Source organism: Leuresthes tenuis, unplaced genomic scaffold, assembly GCF_036924035.1.
Source record: "Leuresthes tenuis unplaced genomic scaffold, fLeuTen1.0.hap1 SCAF_14, whole genome shotgun sequence".
Lineage (NCBI taxonomy): Eukaryota > Metazoa > Chordata > Actinopteri > Atheriniformes > Atherinopsidae > Leuresthes > Leuresthes tenuis.
The window spans coordinates 22,002,019-22,026,534 of record NW_027325368.1 but is presented as its reverse complement, the minus strand read 5'-3'; the positions used below and the strand labels follow the sequence as shown (position 1 = coordinate 22,026,534).

The window sequence follows — 24,516 nt, the reverse complement described above, 5'->3', positions numbered from 1 at the left end:
CAGAAAATAACAAAGATACCACAATTTGTACAGATGTTTCCCAAAGAGCTATTAGTTGAAACTTAATATTATGGAGTGTGTCCTAAAAAGAAGGGAAAACTGGACAAGCAGAAGACAAAAGAAGAAGTGGCAGACCTAAAAAAAAAAACTAAAGCAGATTAACAGTATCTGAAAGGAATGTCTTTAAGAAAGAGGGGAAAAAAACAGCAAAGACCTGACACAGGACCTGAGAGATGCATCTGGACCGTCAGCTGATCACTGAAGCCTCATCAGAAATGGTCTCCATGGAAGGGTGGCTGTCAAGAAGAAAACGGGGAGAAAAGGCTGAGCTATGCCAAATGACACAAGAAGTGGACTGAAAATCAGTGGCAGCAGGTCTTATGGAGGGCTGAATCCTCTACAGAGCCCGGACCTCAACATTATTGAAGCAGTGTGGGATCATCTTGACAAAGAACGGAACAAAAGGCAGCCGACATCCAAAGAAGAGCTTTAGGTTGAAAGCTTGTTTAAGAGCATTCAAGCTGTGTTGAAGAATAAAGGTGCTCATACTAAATACTGACTTTCAAACTCATCACATTTGTACTAAACTCTGTTTGCGTCCTCTATACAGTACCTCCAAATAATATTTGCACTTCTTTTAACGAATTGTTGCAGCTATTTAATGTTTCTAATATATGTAGAAATAGGGGTGACTGTGGTTGTTTGTGCAAAATATGTATTAAATTGTAAAATATCATGGTAGATGAACCTATCAGTAATCAGTGTTATTGGTATCCTTACCTACAAAATGCTGCCTAACCCGTCCGTTGCCATAGTTTAATGTGCATGACTCTACTCTACCTTGTATTTTGCTAAGTTTACTGGTAAAACTTTTACCTGTATTTTCACCTTGAGCCACCGACTTGCGTTATACTCTTAATATGTTCTCGCGAAACATTTCTATTCTTAAATGCTTTTGTGTCGCGACACATTCTTGTGTTCTTGTACTGAAACGCTGTCATTTTGACGTTGACTCCTCCTGGCCGTTGGGAGGAGGAGCGGCAGTATGAGCAGTGCGCAGCCGGATGTTGACAGCCCGCTTGAGGCTGGGACTTCTACCGCTATCACGTTTCTAGAAGTCTGCACGTCTAGAACTTTCCTGTCACTCCAGAAACACAGTCCATATTCAAACCTAACCAATGGCAGCCGAACGGCAAGTTGAATTAAACTCGTTAATGAGCTTCTGTTTTATTTCTATGCTAGTTTCCATTGGGCTTTTTAACGGTTGGTTTCTCGTTTTCGCTTTAGCAGTTTCTCCGATAGCTTCATTGACGAAGATCCACAGACGGCTCTGGAGGTAAAACATTACCATTAGTATTTCCTCTCGCTGATGACGCTTGTTGGATAACACATTGAAGTTTGCATTGCCTTACAATCTTCTTTAAATAGCTACTTTATATAACAGCAATGAGGCCTGTCGGTTTTGTTAATATGTTCTGATGTTAGCCCGTGATTTAAGCTAGCAAAGTTAGCTAATGTTTCCTGCTAGCACCAATGTTCAGGGAGCTATCAACAGATTTGTGTAGTTATATATAGGAATTTATAAAGTTGTATATTTTGTAAGGGATTTTTTTTACTGCTTTGTTGCTACCATTATAAATGTAATATTGTCGTTTAATAGCCGCAGCTAAACACATTGACCGTCGGTTTTAAAGACACTGGTAGCATGGCAAGCATACAGCGTGAAGCGTAACAGATTCAAATTAGTCACGAATGATAGTTTTATTTGTGTTTGTCAACATATGAACCTCCCTCTGGTTATGTGATTGTTTAGTGTGTCATTATTGGAGACTGTATGAACTTCTCATGCTGTTTGGCCTGAACAGTAAGCTACAATAAACCTGATTCTACCAAACAGACTTGGGTGGGTGTAATGCATTGTCATTGTAAACTGTAAAAGGCTCGGCCTTGCCTGCTGTAGTGCCAGCACTTATCTAGTATTGACTTTTTTCCCCTCTTTAAATGAAAACATTGGGACAAAGTTCTTCATCTACAATGTCTTTCCCTTTTAGGCTCTCAATGAGGCCTTGCGGGGAGAGTCTGACAATGCTGAGTGGTTCTGTCAGCGTGCCTATGCACACATACTCCTCAAAAACCACACCTGTAAGTACGCAGCGAGCATGTTGATAGAATACATTTATCTTGAAAGAACTTGGATAGTTGCTCTTGCTTCCGGGAAGTGGGTGTTTCTTAAAATAACTTTGTTCAGTCAGGTTACTTTGAAACAATGTCTGATGCATCAGCTCACTTACCTCTTCGGGCCCACGTTGTATAAACAGAAGTTATCATGTGTTTTGAGTGAGATTGTCAGCTGTGTCCAGAAAAAGAAATTGAGCCTGTGTGCACTCACTGTAGTGCAGTTGCTATTTTTTTAATTTAATTTATTTTATTTTTTTCTCACAGGTGCTGCTGATGATGCCAAGAAAGCCCAACAGCTGAATCCTGGCCTTCCTCTAGCTTTCCTGCGTACAGGGTACATACTCTAAAGTAGAGAGAAACCTGGCACTTAATGGTTGCAGAATGAAGCGAATGAACATTTGCCTTTTACTGAAACTGCTGGTTTACGTGAAAGGATTTATGTCAGTCGATAAATCGCAGTGGGATTTAAATCCGTAGACATTAATGGATGCATTTTATACATGATGCATACCCCCACATCTGTTTTGATGGAATGACTGTTGCTGTTTAAGTGAACAATTTCTCCTTTTTCAAAGTTGCCTTTGAATGAAAAGCCCCTTTCAGGCGTATCATCATTGCTGTTTTAAGGCGTTGTTGCCTTGATATGAAATGTATGGAAAAACAACGTAGGAAAAAATGGTCTAAATCTTTAGGTGGAGTTTTGTGTGGCATTGTGACTTTCAGTCTGAAGTTGATAACTACTATGCTATTACTATAGCACTATTAAAATCTCACAAGTGTACCTCTGACTGTTTAAAAAGTGCAAACATTTATAAAAAGGGATATTTTTTTCCATTTAAATGGTTTTGTGTAAACTTATCTGAATGAAGTCCAGGCCAACGTCTGAATGACATGGCTGTAAAACACTTATGAAGACACTGTTTTTTTTCTTCATCTGTTTTAAAGGGGCTTAACGTAGCATGTGGACAGAATCATCAGTGGACGTGAAATTCTTCCTGACAAATTTCTCACTTTTCACAGAACTGTTTCACTGCAGAGTTAAGAATTCAAACTTGCAAAGTTTCTCTCCGTGTGGCCAGACAGTTGACGCACGATGAATATTTCAACATCCTGCTTTAACAAGACGCTTGATTCAGATGTTGTGTGTCAGACGCTGTCACCCAAAGTTTTCCAAGATAATCTGATCAAAGTGTGTGTGGCATGTTTTTTTTTTTTTAATTTTTTTTTTATTATTTCTTTCTCCTTTCTTGCCCAACTGCAGAATAGCAGAGTACCACCTGAAACACTATGAGTCAGCGCATGCAGCCTTCACTCAGGGACACCAACTCGATGGTAAGTGCAACCCACTGCGGCCTCAAGCCCAGATTCCTTTTACCCGCTCCTAACCAACCACTGTTCCCAGCAGTACCCTGTCTGCTTCACTCTGCTCAGTGAATACAGAGCTGGAGTTATGGCCCTTAGCTTGAAGAATATTCCGTCATTATTTATTGTTTGTGCCGTGGCTTTGAAAACACCCCGGCTGATTGTGTTCCAGATAGCTGAAAGATTGCGTTACGGATTTATTTAACGCACTGTTTCTGGTTTCAAAGCCTTTTTTTAATTTAATTTAATTTTTTTTTAATAAATCATTGGATTCGTGTGAAGCTGTTGGCTGGAATTGAAGGTGTTGTCATCAGCTTGGCTTTATGCCATGTTTTTACAGATCACGTCAGATGTGGACCCTTGATGTCGTTAGTTGATTTAAAGGGATATTCCATTTTTTCTGGAGGCCTCTCAAGGCTTTGAATGTTCAGTAGTGCCACCGGTTGATTTGCTTTTACTTTTGTGTTACAGTTGTGTACCGTATATGTACACACTGTTGTGGACTAGAGTTTAATTCTTAATTTTTAAATGATTTTGATATCCAAATTGTTCTAAATCATTTAAACTCTTATTCAAATCCGGATTCTGTTGTAGAATTTGTGTCACCAGCCCTATGATTGTTTTTATTCTTTTCATTCACTTTTTTTTTCTGTTCAAAGCAACACATAAAATAAAAACAATACTACCTCAATAACTGATACCATTTCAAAATACGGCCTCCCTGGTAAATGTCTTACTTTCGCAACTTGTTCCGTCTCCTCTGCCAACACCAAAAAACCATCCGCAACACACGGGCTGTAATTCCATTTATATAAAATCCCAACTCAATGAAGATAAATATGACCAGCTTAGAATGCCTTGTACCCCAGTTCTTAGTGTACGAGTCCCTCTACTTTTGTACTACTTTCTTTACTAATTAAATTCTCGGTTTAAAAACATTTCAACAAAGAAATCGGCAACGCAGATTTGTGCGAGACGTCATCATTACGCAGCATCTTTCCTGCAGTAGAGAGCTGTCAGACCGGGGGGAAAAATTCTGTTTGGGGAGCTGAACTGTACATTTATTTTATTTATTTATTCCCCTCCATCTGAACGCTGTTCATTAGCGTAACATTCTGTGGTTCATTCCCACTCTGTCGGTGTTGGAACATCGTGTCACCACAGGGTGTTTGCTCCCCTGATTCTCCAAACTGAGAGCTCTCTGCCTCCTGCATGGACTGCTCAGAAGTATTTAACAAAACCTCATTTAGAAAAAAAAAAGGGGGAGGGGTATCCCTTTAAGTTGTAAGATATGGCTGGTGCCACACCCCAAGTCGTCAGTATCGTTTCATCCAGTCGTCTAAGTGGAACTGTTTGCTTCAGATGAAGGCCGCTGACAGGCTCGATGTCTGTTTCACCAGGAACATCAGCAGGCTTCATTTGGTTCCCTTTTTTTTTCTTTCTACTTAATTGTTTTATTATTCTTAAATGTTCACATTTATTTGTTCTCTCAAAATGTACAGACAATAGATGTATAGGCAAAATAGCAAAGGACTAAATGAATAGTGCAATGTACAGATAATTTCTGACTAAGTTTTCATTTATTTCTTGTATGCAAAACACAGATGCTGGCTTTATTATTAAATTAGTTCCTAATTATATCGGGACATAATAAACATAATCTGGTCCTTGTCCGGTCTTAAACACAACCTGAGATGAACAACAACACATGGCGTTTTACACTGTCATCATTCATTTAACAAGAACTGAATCAACATACAGAAGGAGAACGAGGTCCACTTTAAAAGTTTCTGTAGGAATTAAGAGGCTAAGTAGCAGCCAGGTGCTGCTAATCAAAGGCTCTTTCTGAACTGATCGTCATCGATGTGAGCACCTCGACAAAACCCGAAGGTTTGTCAGTTCGCTGGTCTGGAGCATTCAGATGTGTGTTAACACAATGCTAAGGAGGAAAGGAAACTGGTCTCCATCTTTCTACACAGATAAAGATTATTAGTGGAAAACATTCAAGATGATTGACAGTCTTCTCAGAGTGGGTGTCCGATAAAGTTCATCTCAAGGTCAGACTATGCAATGCTTAGAGAAACTGCAAAAAACCCAGGAGCTACATCTCACTCTCCAGGCCTCAGTTAGCATGTTAAATGTTAAAGTTCATGACAGTACGGTTAGAAAAAGACTGAACAAGTACGGCTTGTTTGGAAGATTTGCATGAACGAACCACAAGACTTCCTGAACAATGTCCTTTGGACAGAGCAGACCAAAGTGGAGATGTTTGGTCTTAATGCACAGCAGCAAGTTTGGAGGAAACCAAACACAGCAGATCAGCACAAACACCTCATACCAACTGTTAAGCACGGTGGAGGAGGGCTGATGATTTGGGCTTGTTTTTGCAGCCATTTAAATCTACAACAGAATGTAGAAATAAACAAGGCGTTGCACCCAGTCCAAGTCCAGACTTCAGTGAATGGAAGCAACGCTGTAAAGAAGAGTGGTCCATAAATCCTCCACATCAATGTGAGCAGCTGATAACGTCGTACAGAAAACGATTACTTCAAGTTATTGCTGCTAAAGGCGGTTCCATGAGTAGCTGAATCATGGGCTTACCTGGCAGCTGTGAACATCAGTTTTATTTGATTTTCTATTACCGGGTATCTTCAGCTTTTCCTGGAACTTGAATACTAAATCCTGAAATTAGAACCACTCATGTAATGCAGGTCGACGTTTTCACAGATATGTTTTGGGAGAAAAAAAAAAAGAAAAAAACCTGTTTATTTGTTCTGTTGCAGATTCTGACAAATCATTTGAGGTGTGGATCAAGCGGTGTGAAGAGATGATGGGGGGTAAGTTAGATCATTTCAGATGACTTAGATTACTGTTATTTATGATACTGACTGGTCTTTGAATGTTTGGCTGATGGTAATAAGAGGTTAAATGTGTTGGATGTTTGTACACAGTGTTGTGTATGGCAGTTTTATTTCAAACAAGTCTGAGACTCAATAACTCCAACTTCTGCAGTGTGTTCTGTTTATTACGCCTGTCAAACATGAAGCTAAATGCCACAGTCAGAGAGCAGATCAGCCTGTCTGATCAAACAAATGAGCGCGCACACACATCCATGGATCTACAGTTTGTGCTCACAGTGTTGGAGGCAGAGCTGCTTAGTCCAATAAAAGATGCATGCTATGTCTGCGTGGTGGGCTGCTGTTTGATGGCGATGCTCGGGCCCTCTGGATTATCTCAAGTAAACAAGAGCACAAGTTTTGACAAACACGCTTCACACTCGCATGCACACGCATTCCCAGGAGCGGTGTGATTCATCAGAGTTAACGTTACTGATGTTTGAAATTCCCCGATGAGACCCAACCTCTTCATAAGCCTGCTTGCAGTTGCTCCACACAAACGCACATAAACACACACACACAGTCAGTCCCATCCACGCTTGCTCACTTCCACACCACAAGTAGTCATCGTTTCTTCTGGTGACAGCATGTTTACCACCAACCAACACATATGGCACCTGGTTATTCTATTACATGTGGCACCGAGCGTGTCTCTGTACACATAAACACAGACGCCCCAACTTTTCTTTTCTCTCCTTCTTTCCATTTCAAACGCGACCTCATTAAGACAACATTAACACGCCTCCTATCATCTCATCTTTCTCTGCGCTCCCTCTATGTAATGAAGTCAGTGAATAATGTATGATAGCATGCTGGTAAACGCTGCTCAGGCTTGCTTGGGCTCACAGGGCTTTTAATGGGCGTGGATGGACCAGTAAACAAAGCGATGGCAAGGCTTGTAGAGAGTGCTCGTCTGTACACGTGTTCGTGTGGGACTGCCTGTGCTCCATAGAGTCTTGCAGTAAACATTTTTTAGAGTTTCATCAAGCCAGTTAAGGAGTGTAAAGATGTTTCCACCTGAGCGACTGTCTTTATTTATTTATTTTTTGCTTTTCTCTTCAGCAGATAAGACAGAAAACAACAGCATCAACACGGTGAGTTTCTCCATGTGGCCACTTGGGGGCACTGTTGCTCTCAGTACCAGTTTTTCCCTGCGCATGCATTTGACTTACCAAGCTCCTTTTTTGATCTCCTTTCTCTGTTCTCATTTGTGTGCTTTTTGTTTCGTGCATTTGCTTTCTCACCACGTCTTCCTCCCTAATTACCATCTTATCTCGGGTGTTGTATGACCCACAAGACACCGGCGGCTCCACCTGTGAAGTAAGTGCACGCATATATGGGGATCTTTTTTTATGTTCTTACTTTTTATTTAAATTTCTTACGCTAAGCTTCGGTGCTTTGAAGCAGCCCCACTTTATAGTGACATAAACACGTACATTAGATTATGGATTGCATGAAATTTAAAAAAATGTCTAAAAGCAGGTTAGTTTTCTCATATCATGAATGGAATGAAATTACAAGAAAAATACTTTATTTGTCCCTAACTTAAGATATCTGTATTGTATTGTTATTATTATTGTATTTACTGTTCATGTGTTGAATGTCTTGCTTTCAGGCACGACTGGTACCAAACAGAATCCCAAGTCATTGTCACAGTTATGGCAAAAAATGTACCCAAGGATGGTGTGCGTGTCAGCTTCCTGGAAAAGGAGGTATGTATGCAGTGCTGGGGTGAAGAAATCAGTGTTTTCTCTCCATATGTGTGGAATAAAGATGGGTTAGCTCATGGGTGTTTCCTCAGGGGGGCCCATTAGATGGGTCTCATACACATGTGTACACCCACATACACACTCTCTCTCCCCATGGACCCAACTATGCCTCCAGTGGTGCCTTGTTAACATTGCCCCCAAAGTACAGATCTAAGAACAATTTACCTCCCCAGCCTCTCCAACCTCCTAATTGTCTGTAGATGGAAGGCATAACTGATCTAGGATCAGTTTCAGAGCCCTTCGGGGACAACCCTCCTTTCTTTCACTTCTTTCTGTCTTTCCACTTGTCTCTCCCTCTCTCCGAGGGGTAACTGCAGGGCACCCCAGGGAACGGCTTTGTCTTTCCTAATAGAATAACAAACTGAGTTTACCCCATTTCAAAAGAAATAGTTCACTTGCTCCAAATAACACAGTCACTTATTAAGCTCCCTCTGTGGTGCAGAGTACAGATAAGTTCATCATTTTTTTACTAGGTCAGTATATACAAAAGAAATTAAAGATGAAAGGCAGTGGTTCCACTTATTTTCCCTGGTGACCAAGTGTGCTGCAGCTGTGTACCTACAGACAGCACAGAAATTCAATGAGAAATGAATAATAAGGCTTTGATAGTTTTGTGGAATTGCCCAAAAGCAACTTGAGCTCATTTTCTAAGCTTAAATCCACAATGAACCGCTTCTTAAATTTGTTTGGTCCCAGATCAGAGGAGACCACTCTTAGTAAAGTGTTAGTTGTGGATTGAGTGTTGCTATACATTGAAGTGAATGGAAATTTAAAAATGGAAAAAAGTGCTTTTCTCCAAACCCGATTATCGCTGTGAAGATTTGGGCTGTAGTCTTGAAGCCACCCACAGCGCGCAGTTCCAGTGAATGACGGGAGCTGTCTGACCCTCACTCATCACTGGTCACACAGTGTCTGCAGGGGACAGGGCGAAGATACTCCTGACCGTCACGGCAGCCACTTCACATGAGAATTCTCATGACACATTCTGACACCCTCAGTCCTTCCTCACTCCTCCTTTGTTTGTATGAAATTTCTGGGTGTTGCCGTTAAATCAATGCAAAGTATTTAATGCGGCAGTTTCAGTTCTGAAAGTCTGATTAATGCAACAGTTATTTGTTTCATTGTCACTGTGCTGTTGTAGCTAAGCCTGATTCCTGTTTGCATGTTTAGCTAATTGTTTGTGTGATATTCTCAGCTCTGCGGAGAGATCCAGCTAGAATCCGGGAAGAACTACAACTTCCACCTCCACCTTCTGCATCCCATCGTGCCACAACAGAGCAACTTCAAGATCCTCACCACCAAGGTATCACTTTTAATGTAACTATAGAAGGGTCAGTTACAGTAACGGCTGTGCATTGTTTACATTCTGCCGCATATTTTCACACTTTAAAATTCAAAGGTATTCAAATCACGGACAAGTTCATTCATGCAATAACAAGAAAGGTTGCTTATTCAGGTCGGACATGGCATTAGTTTATGTTACTGATATGTTCCTCCGAAGCAGACTCACTTCAGGCAGAAAGAAAATCAGTTTACCACTTTCACGTTTCCTAATCTCAGAGTTTCAGCTCGAAGCAAAGTTTTCGATTACGAGTGAAAAGTCATTGAATTTTACCCAGAATCATTTAGAGCATTATTAATTCTTAGCACGCTGGTAATTAGCTCTCAACTGTGACAGAGCAGCCTGTGGGACGTGTCAGGGAACATGTTTTATGGCGCTATAAAGAAAATATGATGTAATAACGTCAGTCAGTGAAGAGATGGTGGCTATAGACTCTGACTTGGGTCAATTTAATTTATTTTTTTTTAGTTATCAATGCAGTATCTCAATTTTTTGCATTAAAGTGATTAAAAATCTCATTCTAATAATGACTAAAAGCACGCTGAACACTCCTAAATGAAAAATGATACCATTTGCCATGCACTTTGACAGATGATCAACAATAAACAGTATAATTCCTAAAAACTAGGTGATATCTATAATTTTTAACATTTTTGGGGGTTATTTACGTGCCGTCCATTTCCCCGTCTGTGCCCCTGCTTTGCCCCCCAATCAAAAACTTTCTCGAGCCGTCCCTGTTTGTGGTGTCTGTGTATTCAGTTTTCTTCTCTTAAGAGATGGTCATTAATCGCTTTTCCTGTTCTTTCATTTCTTAGTTTGATAAAGCTAAAAAAAATAATCAAGCGAGAAAAGAGAATCCTGATGCTGAGTTTAAGCAGCTTACTGAAATTGTGGCTGATCATTACTTGGGTTACCACTCTGAGATCAGCATCTTAATCTCTTCAGTAATTTAACGCAATATAAAGTGGGCTGTCACCACCTTTAATTCCTTAATGCTGCCAAAGCTTACTGTAGCAGGAGTGGAAATGAGAAAATCCACTCTCGCTGTATACAGTGCAGCTCCTGTGGAAACGTTGGCTCATTTCATCTGAGCAACTAACTGTAGATTCACACATAAGCACAAATCCTTACCCGCACACACACAAATATAAGGGCTGTACTTGCTGAGAGTTCCTCTACACTGTTTTAAGGTGATTACAGACCTAATGAGTAGGACGGGCCCTTGTTTCTTTTTTTTTTTAATCATAGCCTAATTAGTGTGAATTTAGAGATGTGGGGTAATGAATGTGTCAGCTGTGAGCGTGCTGATTCAGGGCTAAGACCACTGTCAGGCTTTAGCCTGCAGATCAAGAGACATGTTTTTATCTGACAGCTTTTCTTTAATCATTCAGGAAGGTTTTTTTTTTTTTTTTTTAATGGGGCATCGATCAGTCTTACCTCGTTGATATTGGGCAGCATAAATCTCTGCTTGCTTCTTTGGAATCTTGTTTAGGTCTTTGCACGATGTTTTCAGTAGGAAAATTGTATTAAAGGCTCTTTGTCTGGTAGCCATTTGTTGTCACCTCAGTTTGGGAGGGAATGTTTGACCTTAAGGTCATAGTGGAGTGGTGGTTAACGCTGTCGCCGCACAGCGAGAGGGTGAGTGTGGACGGTTGTTAGTCACATTCGTCGCTTTTTGGCCCTGTGATGCCCTGCTGCTTGCTCAGTGGTGGCTGGGATAGGCTCCAGCCCGCCCCCCACCCCAAACTCTGAATTGGATTAAGTGGGTGTAGAAAATGGATGGATGTTTGACCTTAAACTTTCTCTTCATATTCTTTTTTGTTTGTTCTAAAACATAAGTCATAAATGTGAAATGTCAGCATCTTGACTCCTTTGCTTACCCAGTTTAAGCTCCACATGGGAGATGGAGAATAAGTTTGTCTCTGAGTTATAATATCAGAGACTATATTAAGACAGACGACCTTTATGGGAAATGAAAAAGACATGTGGCTTTTGTACACAAACCACCGACAGAAGACAAAGAGTGACTGTGGTTATGATACAGCTGATTACAAAAGGCAGATTTACTCGTCTGCGTTTATATAAATTGTCTTATCTGAAGGTGGAGCGGTTCTGATGAAAACTGGTGTGGGTTTTTAGTACAAATATCTTTAAGTTGATTATGAATTTAATAACCTCTTGTTCGTTTGGCACAAACTAATCCAGTGTAGCTCACATTTGAGGTGTTTCTCTGTTGGACAGTTAAGCTGTGCCTGCCTTTTAAAGGTGGATTTGCAGTGATTTACCTGAACGTCATAAACTGAATAAGAGCCAGCATCTCTGTCATTTAAGTAACCTTAGTTAACCTCTTCCAGTTCTGGTCAACTTCATTGCACACCCAAAACTATGTGAATGGTTGGTTTTGGCCTCTTTCGAAAGCCAACACTAAGTGTTTTTTTCAGTCAGAAGAACTCTTAGTGTGACTGATGTTTAAACTCATTAATGTCCACAAATTTTTTAATTTTTTTATTTGTGAACAGGTGCCTGGAGATGATTACTCTTTGTACTTGCAGGAAAACACAGCTTGTTGCTTTTTATTATTATTTTTTTTTTAAACCCAGGTACACCAGCTAAAACAAGCTGATTGAAGCCTTTCTTTCTGCATGTAGTAGCGGGTTTGTTTGGGAGCAACAACTTACAGGTCCCGAGTACTTCTGCCTCCCAGAGGACGGTGCATGTCTCTATGACAACATGAAGGGATGGCATTACACTGTCTTTGTGATAATCACAACTCTGAGATAATTAGGCTAGTGTACTACATTTGACTGGAGTGCGTGACACCCCAGCACAGAATAGGAGAAAGAATAAGCTTCCAGCTGTCTTGATGACGGCTGAAACAGAACAAACTCATCCCTTTCTGCAGACAGAACCGGGTGGGAGCTTCAGCTTCAGAGCCTCCGTGTTAGACTTTTAACGATGGGCCGGTGTGTGTTTCTGTGAAGAAAATGCGAGCCGTGTCCATTTTTGTTTCACCGACCACAGCATCCTCAGTGAAAATTGATATGTACACCCAGAGTGTTGTTTCCATTAGCGCCGAACAGAGCTGGATCTGATTTAAACCCACGTCTACTGCAGCCATTTAACGTGGAACTGAATGCTGATTAAACACTTTCACAAAGCACTCGGAGCCAGATGTCAGGGGGTGTTATTGGGTTTGTTGACCAGTGTGAAAAGGACTTTTTTTTCCCCTTCCTCCCCAGACTTGTCTCTTTCACAATGAGTGCTTGGCTTTAAAGTCTTTGTTTCCTGATCAGATTCCTAATCATTTGATATTGTAAAGCAAACAGAAACAAATACAAGAGTTTGTATATGTGCATTAAAAGATGCACATTTGTGCATTTGCTCTTATTCGGGCGAAGCTGTTCATGACAGTTATTTTAGTTCCTTTCACAGCAGCACCACTGGAGGAGTGAAAGGGCAGCACACAGTCATAGGTGCTGGAGTTGGGTGCCGTTTGGTGTCAAAGCGGCAAAACGCTGTTGAGAAATTAGATTTGTGGCATTGCGTAACCTGTCGTCTGTATTATGTGCATTCTATCCACTGTGGCTACACTTTGCTGAGTAGAGGCTGACCTGCACAGAAAGTGCCCCCTCTCAAAGAAGACTTCCTCTCACTCATTTTCTCACTTTTCCATGGCAACAGCAGACACTGCATACCAGAGGTGCACGTGGGTTGCAGCTTAAACAAGTGCTCAGGATGGTCTTAAGATTCCTGCTGTATGTGTTTGTGTCTTCTTTTCTTTTCTTTTCTTTTTTCTGCGTCATTGACCTTCTTTGTTTGGTCAGTCTCTTCACACCCCCTCTCTATAAACACACACTCTCTGCCGTTTTTTTTATGTTTATGCTGATACAAACACCTACTTCTATGATAACAAGACAGAGTGTTCAAGCCCTCCTCCTCCTCCTCTCTCACAAAGCCCTTCCTGTTCCCTGGTCCAGTGGGCTCCTCGGGTACACATGGCCCCCGCACACACACGTATAACACCACACACATAAGCCCTGACAGGGTAATTGCACCATTCAGAGTCTTGAAATTGCATACGATACTCTGTACAACCTATACAGGTGAGATGTGTAGGCATGTGTGCTCGTCATCGCAAGAAACCTTAACCAACTGAGGAGATTTCGCGACGTGTCTCATTTGAATTTTTGGGATTCATTTCGAAGCCACTGGGGTATAGAAGCATTCAAATGTACAACAGCATCAGCAAATCAAGTTTCTCCAGATTGGCGTGCATCCCTAATGAGCGTTCAAAAAATGCATTGCCCTCAGAGCTGCTGATTCTCAACCAACGTCTGCCTCGGTAACAGGCTGCCCTGCGCTCTCTGCTCTGCTGTGTTTACGCTTCATCTACTCGCTCGTCTTTAAAGACAACTTAGCAGGGGAAAGCTAAGCTGGGCGTGAGAGTGCACACGCATACACACACACACACACACACACACAGAGACATGTATAAATGCGGAGGCTTGAACAGTAATCTTTCGACACACTTGTGCTATTTAAAAGTATTTGCCCAGTGTGTGTGTGTCAGTGTCGTCTATAGCACATTATCGTCAGTGCGACCTCCTCCTGTCCTCCATCACAACAAACATTCCAACCGCAGGGGTCATCGCAACAACGGGGAGCCAATTACACACCAGTGTGTTTGATCAGAACAGACGGCTGATGCACACACACACACACACACACACACACGTGCGCGCACTCAACACAATTTTTGAATCCTTGCTACTTCCTTTATTCAGCTCTAAAGTCATCTCTTTTTGGCAAATAGCTAAAGTGGCGTCTCCCCTCTTTAATTTGCACGCCTGTCAACATCTCAGAATGTTTGTTTCGTTTCCGTGTCTTTTTCGGGAGTTTATTTTGAAATCTGCAGGCTTCTGTTGAAGGAGGGGGAAGATGCTAGAGGAGAAGTCCTGGCAGGAAGGAGAGGGGGCAATGGTTACAAACGCATGCAGCGAGTGGCACAGGACCCCAGTGCCCCTCTCTAAATAGCCTGTGTGTGTGTCCACATAAGTGTGTGTAGTGCAGTATTGCATGGTCAAGCCCCTGGGGTCCTGTGGGTGGTGGCCCCTGATTGTGGCTCTGCTGTCACATCCCTTTACAGACCATCGCTTCGCCTGTCATACACACAGAAACGCACACAGAGGAAACACACATGCGGCGCCTTGGCTGCCATGTCCCTTGAAAGTCAGGAAACGCAGATGTGGCAGCAGATTAATGTTGCATGGCCCAAGAGTACACACAGAAGCACACACACACACACACACACACACACAGAGCCTCGGCTTGACTTCTGTCAGACTTGGCACTACGAAAATATTCAAGACAATAAATGGCACCAGCAGCTCTGGCTGGTAATTTCAGGTGATAACGTTTCGTTTTCTTGCTCTTTGGTCCTTTCTTGTTCTCAGACTGCGTCTCTTATTCTCTGCCTCATTTTATGATGCTGTTCAAAAAGGGAAAACCGTGAAGCTAATGCACTGTTTAATTGCAGCCTTGTTTCAAGCCCCATCGAACCAAAAAGATGGTTTTGTTTCATTTTAATGAATACATATAGCTTATAATTATTGAAATGAGAGATGAGGTTTCCTGGTTTGAGAGCTCCTGCTTTGTCTTTGTGCCACATGTGCACCAAACCACAGCAGCTTCCATGGTTGAGCTTAAAATTCTAGTTTTCTTGTGGTGTAAAATTGGTGGGTTTTTTTGTTGCACTTGCTCTCCATCTGTTCGTTATTACTTTTCGGACAGATCAACACTCTGAAATGTTCATTGAATTGACGCTCGAGTCTGGACTTGTGGTTGACTCCAGTGAAGCGAAGGCCTTTAAAGTGTAGCTGTTTTTGGTGCCGACATGTTTTGAGTGAGCCCAAACTTTCTTGCTACACTGATCCGCTGTGTGTTACCTGACCTGGATACAAAGCCTCGTAGCTGAAAATGATTAATAGTTGGTTGATTTTATTCAGGTTTTGAGTGCTCCGTTGCCCTCTTCTTTCCTTGCTCTCCTTCACATTCAAAAATGGTATTCAAATGTTGTTGTTTTGTTAAATCACCCTGGCCTTGTTGAGACCACTAATCAAATGATTTGAGACAAATATCAGCCAGAAGAATCGGACGTAAGTGTTCATTGCCCTTTTTTTCTTTTTTCTTTTTTTTTTTTAGATCCAACATGACTTCTTGATACTTGACTTGCCATGAATTGTAACTGGTTTGTGTAATGAAAGGTTTTTGCAGACTTTCCACAATGGAAGATGGCTTTATGGAAACATTGCTTTTGTCACTATGTCGAGTAAAGCGTAACAAAGACAGATGTGTGTGTATATATACTATTGATAATCTTCATAGATTAGTATTTAGTCTCCTAACGATGACAATGGGCATCTGAGGACACTGTTATGAAAACAACTTGCCAGATGAGAAGTAATTCCTAGAAACTTAGCAGATGACTGGATGGATTTAAACCCATTCGGATCAGCTCCCACCAGCCATACATAAGTCTAGTTGATGTCAGTGAGGAAAATAAACTTTTTTTCCCCTCAGAAAAAGCCTTTAGTGTTCTTGGATTTACTTGTGAAGGTGATTTAATTTTTTTATTTATTTATTAATTTATTTTCTTCCTCGAGCAGCCAGCTGCTCCATAAGATGATGAAAGCACATCATTAAACCGTTCTTTTTTAGCACAATATGAGGACAACACATCCAGATGACTGGACGCTCGGCATAAAGCATAAAGGCTGAAAAAAAAAAAGAAAAATCCAACTTGTTTCTTGAGTAGTCCTTTGCTCCGTCGATCCCTGCAGACACCCAGGTTAGAATGTCCAACTTTACAGCAGGAATGCACGACCCTGCGGTTGGAAAAATCTAATAAAAGGACTCTGCATTCAGTTGTCCTTTTCTGTTTTATATCCACATCATAGTCTGGGTGAGCACTCTATTAGAACCGGCTGCAGATTATCCTGCTAACTATCAAGAAGGAAAACGATCAGTATCTCACAACAGTGAGCGCAGTCCTTCAGCGTCTCGTGCTCTAAATACTGTAACACAAAAGCCGCAAGAGCCACCCTGCCCCTGTGAGCCTTGTATAACACGAGCGATCAGCTCACATCCCAAAGCTCGGCTCGCTGCTTCGGGCTGACAGCCTTCATATTGATTTTGGGATAATGACGTGGCTGAATGCCTCACTAGTTTAGTTGTTGAAAATGCTGTCGTAGCTGAGCTGGGTTCTCATCCAAGTTCACCGTTCCTGAATTCAGAAAGTTTGCTCTGTATTATAGTCTTATGGAAAAGTAATGTTGGGATGCACCGATTGTGATGTTCTCAAGTGATGCCAGTGTTGGAATCATTCATTTCTACTGTGGCCGACGGCAGCTGTTTCTGTCATTCGTTTTGCCTTTAAATTTCAGCTCTTCATCTTTGAACGAGCACGAGTCTTTACAGATGTAGCAAAAAACCTTTTATTGTAATCTTTCACGTGAAAAGAGCTCTTCTGTTCTTTAGCCCTTTGAGATCTTGCTATGTAAAGGGCACTACAAATAAAATGTATTATTATTATTATTATTATTATAATTATTATTCTGTTAAAAAGGAAAAAACACTGACGTGAACCAACAAGATTTTTTTGGAACCAACATTATTAAATGTGAATAAATCCTTTCAGGTTCAGGACAAAGTCAGTTTGACGCAACCAAGAAACGCCAGATAATCATTGCAATTGGTCAGTGTTATTCTATTAAAGAAATCCATTATGTGTGAGGGACTGGGAGCGCCGTGACGTCGAGCCAAAGGACACCATTAGTACCCTTCGGTTGTTGGGCTAATCGATCCGTTATACTCGACTCTCGTTACAAAAACCTAGGAGGGAAGCGGACAAATTCTGAATTAGAGTAGAGGTTAATCTGAGCAAGTCTATGGTGTGAAGTAAACTGGATGAACTGAAAAGGCAAAGAACACGCAGACCGACAGCAGTGAGTCCGTCATTTATTAGTGAGATGAAAGAAGCAAATATGATGTGAGACGGCACTTTGAGAGATGCATACCAGTCCAGGGTTCTGAAAGTGTCCACAGAAGGTGGCACAACTTTGCCCATGCAGAAAATGAACAGGACCTGGGCTGCCAGAGCCCTCAAAATAACTCTTCAGGGGTTGGCTAATATTGCACCGCCTTTGTGTCCTGTAGTTACATTTAGTTACTACTACTGCTCGAGTTTATTTTAACAACCATGTAAAGCTCAAAAGGATATGAAGTCCACTCTCAGGCTCTTCAGACCTCCAGAGAGGTCATGGAAAGGTTTCAAGGAATTCCACATGCTCCTCCATGGTGCTGCCGGAAGACATTGAAAGTGTTGCACTTGGTTGTGTTCACACGAGAATTGTTGTGTTAGTTTCCAAAAGACACACAAAGCACTTATATTAAAGCGTACTGGCTGCTAATGTTTCTGCATAAATGGAGCCTGTGGTGTTCTATTCCCATTTACACTCGTAACCAATCATCTCATGAACAAAATAAGGATTTTCTGTGTGTTATCGTGCAGATTAACAAACAGAACCTGACTGTATGTGTCAGGTGAAAGAAACAGTGGGACGCGGTCTATATATGAAGTAATTATGTGAGCAGTAACTTGTATTCTCAGCTGACGTGTTCCGTTTTTAGCTTTTCGTGAAGCAGAAAGTGATGACATGGAGCAAAGCGGCCTATCAGTGTGCCGCGTCACACCCTCGCTCATCCCCTCTGCCAGCGATCTTACTGCCTTGTTTCCCCTCAATCTGCTCCCCTCTCTCTCAGCCTCCGTGTCCCTAACCTTGTCTACCTCCTGGTTCCGCTCCTTTCTCCTGCCACCCTCATAAATGAATCATCACATCGCCCAGCAGAGCAGAAATGTTCCTTAATTGCGCCGACATCACCAGATCTGTCTTTCACATGCACACGTATCAAATGCACACACCATTAATAGGTGTTGAGGGGAGGGTTGGCTGGGGCGGGGGCACATGGCGCTGCTGCTCGCGTGCCTCACTGCTGTGTGCCCTGTCAATGCCGCTCAGTGTTAAAAGCATGTGTCCATGTCCTCTCTCCCCTCGCTGTTTTCCTCCTCTCCCATGTTCTTCTGGTGTAATGATTTGGATGAGATGCTGCTGTGTGGAATTAGGATCTGCCGCCCTCCTCCCCCTCTCGCGCCCCTTCTCTCACACTGGCCCTCTGGCTGACAGGCATCTCGTTAGTGCGGTATGTCTGTCAGTGAGGTTTGAGATTGAGCTGTGCCCCCGCACATCCCTGATGTCTCTCTAACACACTCACACACAGGCGAAGTTGTCCACAGCTCTCAACTACACGGTCCTTTTGGCCTCCGTAATGATCTGATGTCCTGCGCTTTTAACATGTCACTCTAATGGAAGCCTTATTTTTGTCCCATATGCCAAAGATATTTGTTAAACATTGTCTTCTTTTCTTTCTTTTTTCTCTCCCACTCTTGTACCTCCACTTTTCATCTGTCAGGTGGAAATCAAGATGAAGAAGATGGACGCCATTAGATGGGAGAAGCTGGAGGGAGAAGGACAGGAGTCCAACATCAAACACTTTAATCCAAGTCAGTTCTCACTTTGGGCATTCATACTCTTTTCCCCCCACTATTCTCGCGCCTCTGCTCTCATCACTCTGCCTCTGCCCTTCTTCCTCTACCACTTCTTATTTCTTCCTATGCAAAGATCAATATAAGCTCCTGTTTGTCTGTTCTCCACTAAAATGAGAGTGGGCAGTCAAGCCCTGCAAGAGTCCTTCATTAGTGTGACGGCAAAAGGAGGCAGCGAGAGGGAAAGGTATGACAGCAAAGTGTGACTCAGTATTTTTGCCCACACATTCCTATTACTGACAGGATTAATTACTTATATAACTCTTTGTGTGTGTGTGTTTGTGGAGGGGAAAGTTAAAGTTTAGTGGCCAGTCGAACTCTGTTTCCCAGCCCAGTGTCTTCCCTCTTTATTATTGCTTGCTTATAACTCGGCCTCCTGTTAGATTCAAAACTTGATGTTGGACATCTGATCTTAAAGGATGGCACTGCAGTATGTCCACACTTGGCCTGAATCAGTCTACTGTTCGACTTCTGCTGTATTTATGTAAATCTGCGTCTGGATTACATTTCTTTCTCTGCCTCGCCATCGCTTGTCGGGATTAGTGTGGCCGTATTATGTTTGGAGAATATTGTACTTAAATAACAATGGGATTCTTTGGCGTGTAAGTTTGGTAAATCGGAAGCAAAGTGAGTGAAATTTATTCAGACTTACCAGTCAAGGTTTCCTGGTGTGATTACATTAGTCAAATCACTTGCATCTGTTTAAGAATTCAACGACAACATTCTCTGTGTATCAGTTTTCTTGGACCTCTTTCCAGTGAGGATTCAGCCCAAAGAGGCCTTTCAGCAGTGTTTGTTCTAAAATGAATTGAGTCCTCTTTTACCGCCTTTCATCCAACACGGTTTCCAGGCCGGTTCAGGGCTTGTGCAAGAGACGGGTGGTCCTAGCAAAGAACTTGTTTGGTTTCCCACAGCCCGAGAACCACCACAGAGCCACATTACATCACTTTAAACGTCTCCTTGGCTCATGCTGGACCCTCCCTCTGGTGTCTTCTGCGTTTCTGCGGAGGACCACCCTGCAGGGAGACGGCTTATCTTCACAAAAATAATAACAGATGACAGTTGGTCTTGTTTTCCCAACAAACTGATGCCTTATTATCACCAAAAATAAAACCTCTGTTTTTCTTCCCCCATCAGATCAGTACCCTTCGTCATCCCACTACATCTGCAAATGGGACAAGTTGATGTTGGACTTGAACGAGGAGGAGAAAAATGAGAACCTGGAGGGAGACGCAGCGCTCAACAAACTCTTCCAGCAGATCTACTCGGACGGCACAGATGAGGTCAAACGAGCCATGAACAAATCCTTTGTGAGTATTCTGTTCCAAGCGACATGTGACTTTTAGGCTCGCTGTCACAAAACAGCTTTCATATTCTGTGCATTTTTTCTCAGTTTACAAAATGAACACCTTCTGAAAGGAAGAAGTTTATTTTTATTTGGTCTTCTTATTGATTTTTGCTAAGTTTACATTCACCACTTCCATGACAGAGATTTAGAAAGCACCGTGCCTTGGTAATGCATCTCTTTGTCCAGTAATTTAAGCCTACCAGAGCCTCGCTGTAGTTAAGGTCATCTTAGGACTTTTTAATGAATAGAAACTAAACAACACAAAACCTCTGTGCTGTTGAGACCTCCATTTCCTTAGCAGAACAGACGAAGAACAATGTGGCCCCATCCTGCTCGCCGTCTTCTCTTTAAAGAACTGGATTTCATCATTAAGCGAGGAAAACAAACTTCTTTTGTTTAATGTCTCTCAGATTTGTAGGCAAGGCAGCTTTAGCGTTAGTCTGCTGAAATGCTTTAAGACATGAAGGCACAAAAGTGTGAATCTGTGATCAGCTCAACTTCAGTCTGACTGAAGAAATGTTTGGTCAAGACACTTTTTGCTCAAAACGACATGACTTGTTTTACATTAGCTGCACCGTAAAATGGCTGCCCTAAAACGGTGTGGCAGGAGCTTGTCAACGTCGTCACACATGAACACCAGAGAAGTTCAGGACAACAAAACTGGGTCCCTGACTTTTTCCACAGTTGATGTTTAAACAGGCACCTCACAGCTGGAGAAGTCGGCAGGTGGGTTTCTAGCTTATCGAGGAGGTAAAACACAATGCAAAAAGTCAGCGTGGAAATCAACGACCTTTCGAAAATATTTGTGAGGCTTCTCAACCATTGTCGTGTTCATGTTCAGACACGAGGTATTTATATGAACACAACAGGGAGGAGCGAGTGGAAAGCACCACAAAGGTCAGCGGAGAGGAAATGAAAGCAGCAACTGTCACCAGCGCACACACACACACACACACACACACACACTCGCACTCAGAAGCAGTAAATGCTCTGGATTTTTCGCTGCTACGTTTGCACATCGTCTCACCCTCTGAGACGGGTGGAAAATCTCTGCCAGACGTCCGTAGTGAATGTGGCGGACATTTGCTTTCTCACATGTCAACGCTCTGGAACTTCTCTTGGATGTTTGAGGACTTCAGTGAACGTGTGAAAACAGCCTGTCGGCTGTGTGGAAATGTTTTATTGGGGAAGGCGAGAGTAGTCTGACAACCTCTGTGAATTACTAATGTTTGTCTGAAGCACTTATTACTGGGCAGCGTGTTGGCAGCAGAGGTCGGAGCGCTCTCAGTTTAGAGTAGCAGGTGGAATTCTGACAGAGGTGCCGAGCTAACAGAAGGTTGGACAGTTCCAGGCAAACATCGTTTGAGGTCTGAGGTTTTAGATTTTTTCACAATAAAATCTGCTCTTATTTGATGAGCAGTTAGCTTAGCAAGCCTGTCAGCCCCCCTCCCCACTTCTCCAAAGTGAAAGTGCTTTGACTGCTGTCAACTAAAACTCTGGAGGAGCTTTCTGAGTGATCTCATTTGCAGTCGCATTAATTTTGCATGGTTAGTTTTGTTCAACAAAACATCAAATCCAAACCCATGCTGCGCTACATGGAAGTGCAAAAAGAGCTAAATGGCATTTTTAAAAAATTTTCTTTACCGTGTATGTATAAAAAAAAACCAACAACTTGGAGAACAGCATGAACTTTACTGTTCTCAGCGCTTGTGTTTTCTAAATGTGAGCTGTCAGACTGAGACGGAGCAGCGGCAGATGCTGAGTCCTAAATGATTCAGATTATCATCGTAACATAAAGCGCTACATCGGGACATTGGGAACTGTCTGTTGGGCTCACGAATGGCAGTTAAAAAAATGAAAATAAACGTGAGCTTTCACAATTTTTCCCAAACAATCTAAACAGAAAAACCCTGATTCAAGCCCTCTGAAAGAAAGAAGGATGTCAGTAATGTCTCATTTTCCGTATTGTACAGAGCCCTGACCTTTTAATAGAGGCAGCTTTGGTCTTTTCACCCTGTAATAATGTAAGTGAATTTGATGTGAGCTGCAGCTCTTTGTGGCCTCGAATGCACAAATCTTCTTGTGAATTTATTTGGTCAGAATCAAAGCTTTTACATCTACACACCCTGAACTCACAGCCACCCCTCAGCCTTTCACCTTACATCCATCTGCACTTATCCCAGGATGCACATTGATTTGTCTCGGTCGTGCCGCCTGGATCTCTACAAGAGAGCTGGTGAGAGCAAAGTTGGCGGAGCCGACCATCAAAATGACAATTGTGAGAACAAGAACCAAGTTTTAAGAACGGTCATTTTCTTTTAATTTAACTGGGGATTGATTTTTCTAGTTAATGAACTTCTCTGTTAATATTTGAATGTGAAGAATTATTTGCTGCGGTTTGAAGGCAAACCTAAACCTGCTGCTATTTTAACATCCATGGCGAGGTATTATTATTATTATGTGCCTCATGTCTCTTTGTTCCTCCTCCCTCTGCAGATGGAGTCTAGCGGCACCGTCCTGAGCACGAACTGGAGAGATGTGGGCAAGAGAAAGGTGGAAGTGAAGCCACCGGGTGATGTGGAGTACAAGAAGTACTGAGCATTCCCTCTCACTGTCCGTTCTCTTTCTCCCACCTCTATTTAACATCATCTCTCTTCACATTAGTCCATCTGAGCTCCGGTGGGAGTCCTCAGCCCACTTCCTCGCCTCTTCTTCGTGTCTTTGCTCTGGTGTTTTCACTAAGTGCAGGGAGCCACTGTGTTCTTACTCTCACCCAACCAAACCACACATGGCCTACTCTTTGCAGGAGCTTAGCAGCAGATGGGGTCAGTTGATCAGAATAATCTGTTGAACGGATTGATTTAAATCGTCTGATTTTTAAAGGCCAGCACACTGAAAATGGAGGTAACGATGACAGAGATGAATTTCTTCAGTACAGTTTTGTTTTTCTTCATTTCTATCCTGTCTCAAATCAACTGCAGCCTTTCTGTTTGGAAGCCTTTTATGACGTGCTATTATCAACAGTTGTGTAAAAAATGTAAAGTTGCTAAGAGTAAGAAAAAAACAACCAGTTTAAATTAGAACTAGATTTCTTGGCCCATACTTTTATTATTTCTTTCCTTTCCCCTGTAAAAAGTCAACAGCAATACATGACAAGCTCGACTTGTCTGCCAGTGGCTTAGCACCTGCTTCTCCCTCAGTGTGACTCAAGCTTCAATGTAAATAAAAGATTTGTTGTTTGGCTCTAAAACGTCGTTGTGTCCTCTGGTTTGTTGTCTCTGGAAGCAGTTTTGGACAGGTCGGGAAGTCTCGGAATAGCTCACTCAAACAGAGAAACAGCAGTATATTAAGACGGGGAGCCGCGCTCTGTGATTACACGCTGGGAGCAATGAAATGTGGTATTGCTGATATGAGAGCAGGCGGGTTCAGATAGGGTTGACAGCTCGAGGATGCGGTTTACTTATTGCGCTTTGACTGGTATCAAGAAGAGCCCCGAGTTGTTTGGCCAGCAGGCGAGGATGCAGCCCCGAGGTGGAGAGCTGATTTTCAGGCGGAGATGTGGGAGCGGGCGAGCCTCCCCTGTTCTCCAACCACACACTGCATATGCGGCAGCTGTAACTGTGAGGGGGTGTCCTGCCGAGGCAAGAGAGCATTAATATGGATCAGCCTCCCTAACCGCATCATCAAGCCTCTCACACCGAGTTAAGTGTTAAATTCATCACACATCGTTTCATCTCTGGTGACGATCAAACGCCCATTTGTGGCTCTGGATGGAACTTTTAGCTTTGTGACACTTACTCTCTCTCAAACACACACACTCACTCCTCCAGTATCCCGACGCACACAAACACACCGCCCCCATCCTTACCCCCTACCCCTGCCTGAGGCAGCTCTGTGACATCAAAAGGAGCTAAGCACTTTCCATCGTGGGTAAGATCTGGGAGCGTGACGGCTACAGA

The 24,516-nt window shown here is 42.4% G+C and overlaps 1 protein-coding gene across 2 annotated transcripts; it reads left to right on the top strand.

The window, feature by feature from the left end:
* The first annotated feature begins 1,055 nt into the window (after window positions 1-1,055).
* On the top strand, window positions 1,056-23,807 carry sugt1 (SGT1 homolog, MIS12 kinetochore complex assembly cochaperone). 2 transcript variants are annotated; one of them, XM_072363591.1, is made up of 13 exons: window positions 1,056-1,192; window positions 1,288-1,336; window positions 2,052-2,142; window positions 2,443-2,512; window positions 3,440-3,510; window positions 6,324-6,377; window positions 7,503-7,531; window positions 7,735-7,757; window positions 8,053-8,149; window positions 9,402-9,509; window positions 19,077-19,167; window positions 20,347-20,519; window positions 23,054-23,807. In XM_072363591.1, exons 1-13 carry the CDS (start codon window positions 1,179-1,181, stop codon window positions 23,153-23,155), a joined length of 972 nt encoding a protein of 323 aa, XP_072219692.1. In that variant the 5' UTR covers window positions 1,056-1,178; the 3' UTR covers window positions 23,156-23,807. The 2 variants fall into 2 exon arrangements, with proteins under 2 accessions (XP_072219692.1, XP_072219691.1); XM_072363590.1 differs by having other exon boundaries at window positions 7,500-7,531.
* Window positions 23,808-24,516: the final 709 nt, after the last annotated feature.

Excerpts from the sequence above, each read along its gene's own strand:
- sugt1 (XM_072363590.1), top strand. Across the intron at positions 7,758-8,052 it reads CCGGCGGCTCCACCTGTGAA|GCACGACTGGTACCAAACAG; the intron begins GTAAGTGCACGC and ends TCTTGCTTTCAG. Across the intron at positions 9,510-19,076 it reads TCAAGATCCTCACCACCAAG|GTGGAAATCAAGATGAAGAA; the intron begins GTATCACTTTTA and ends TTCATCTGTCAG.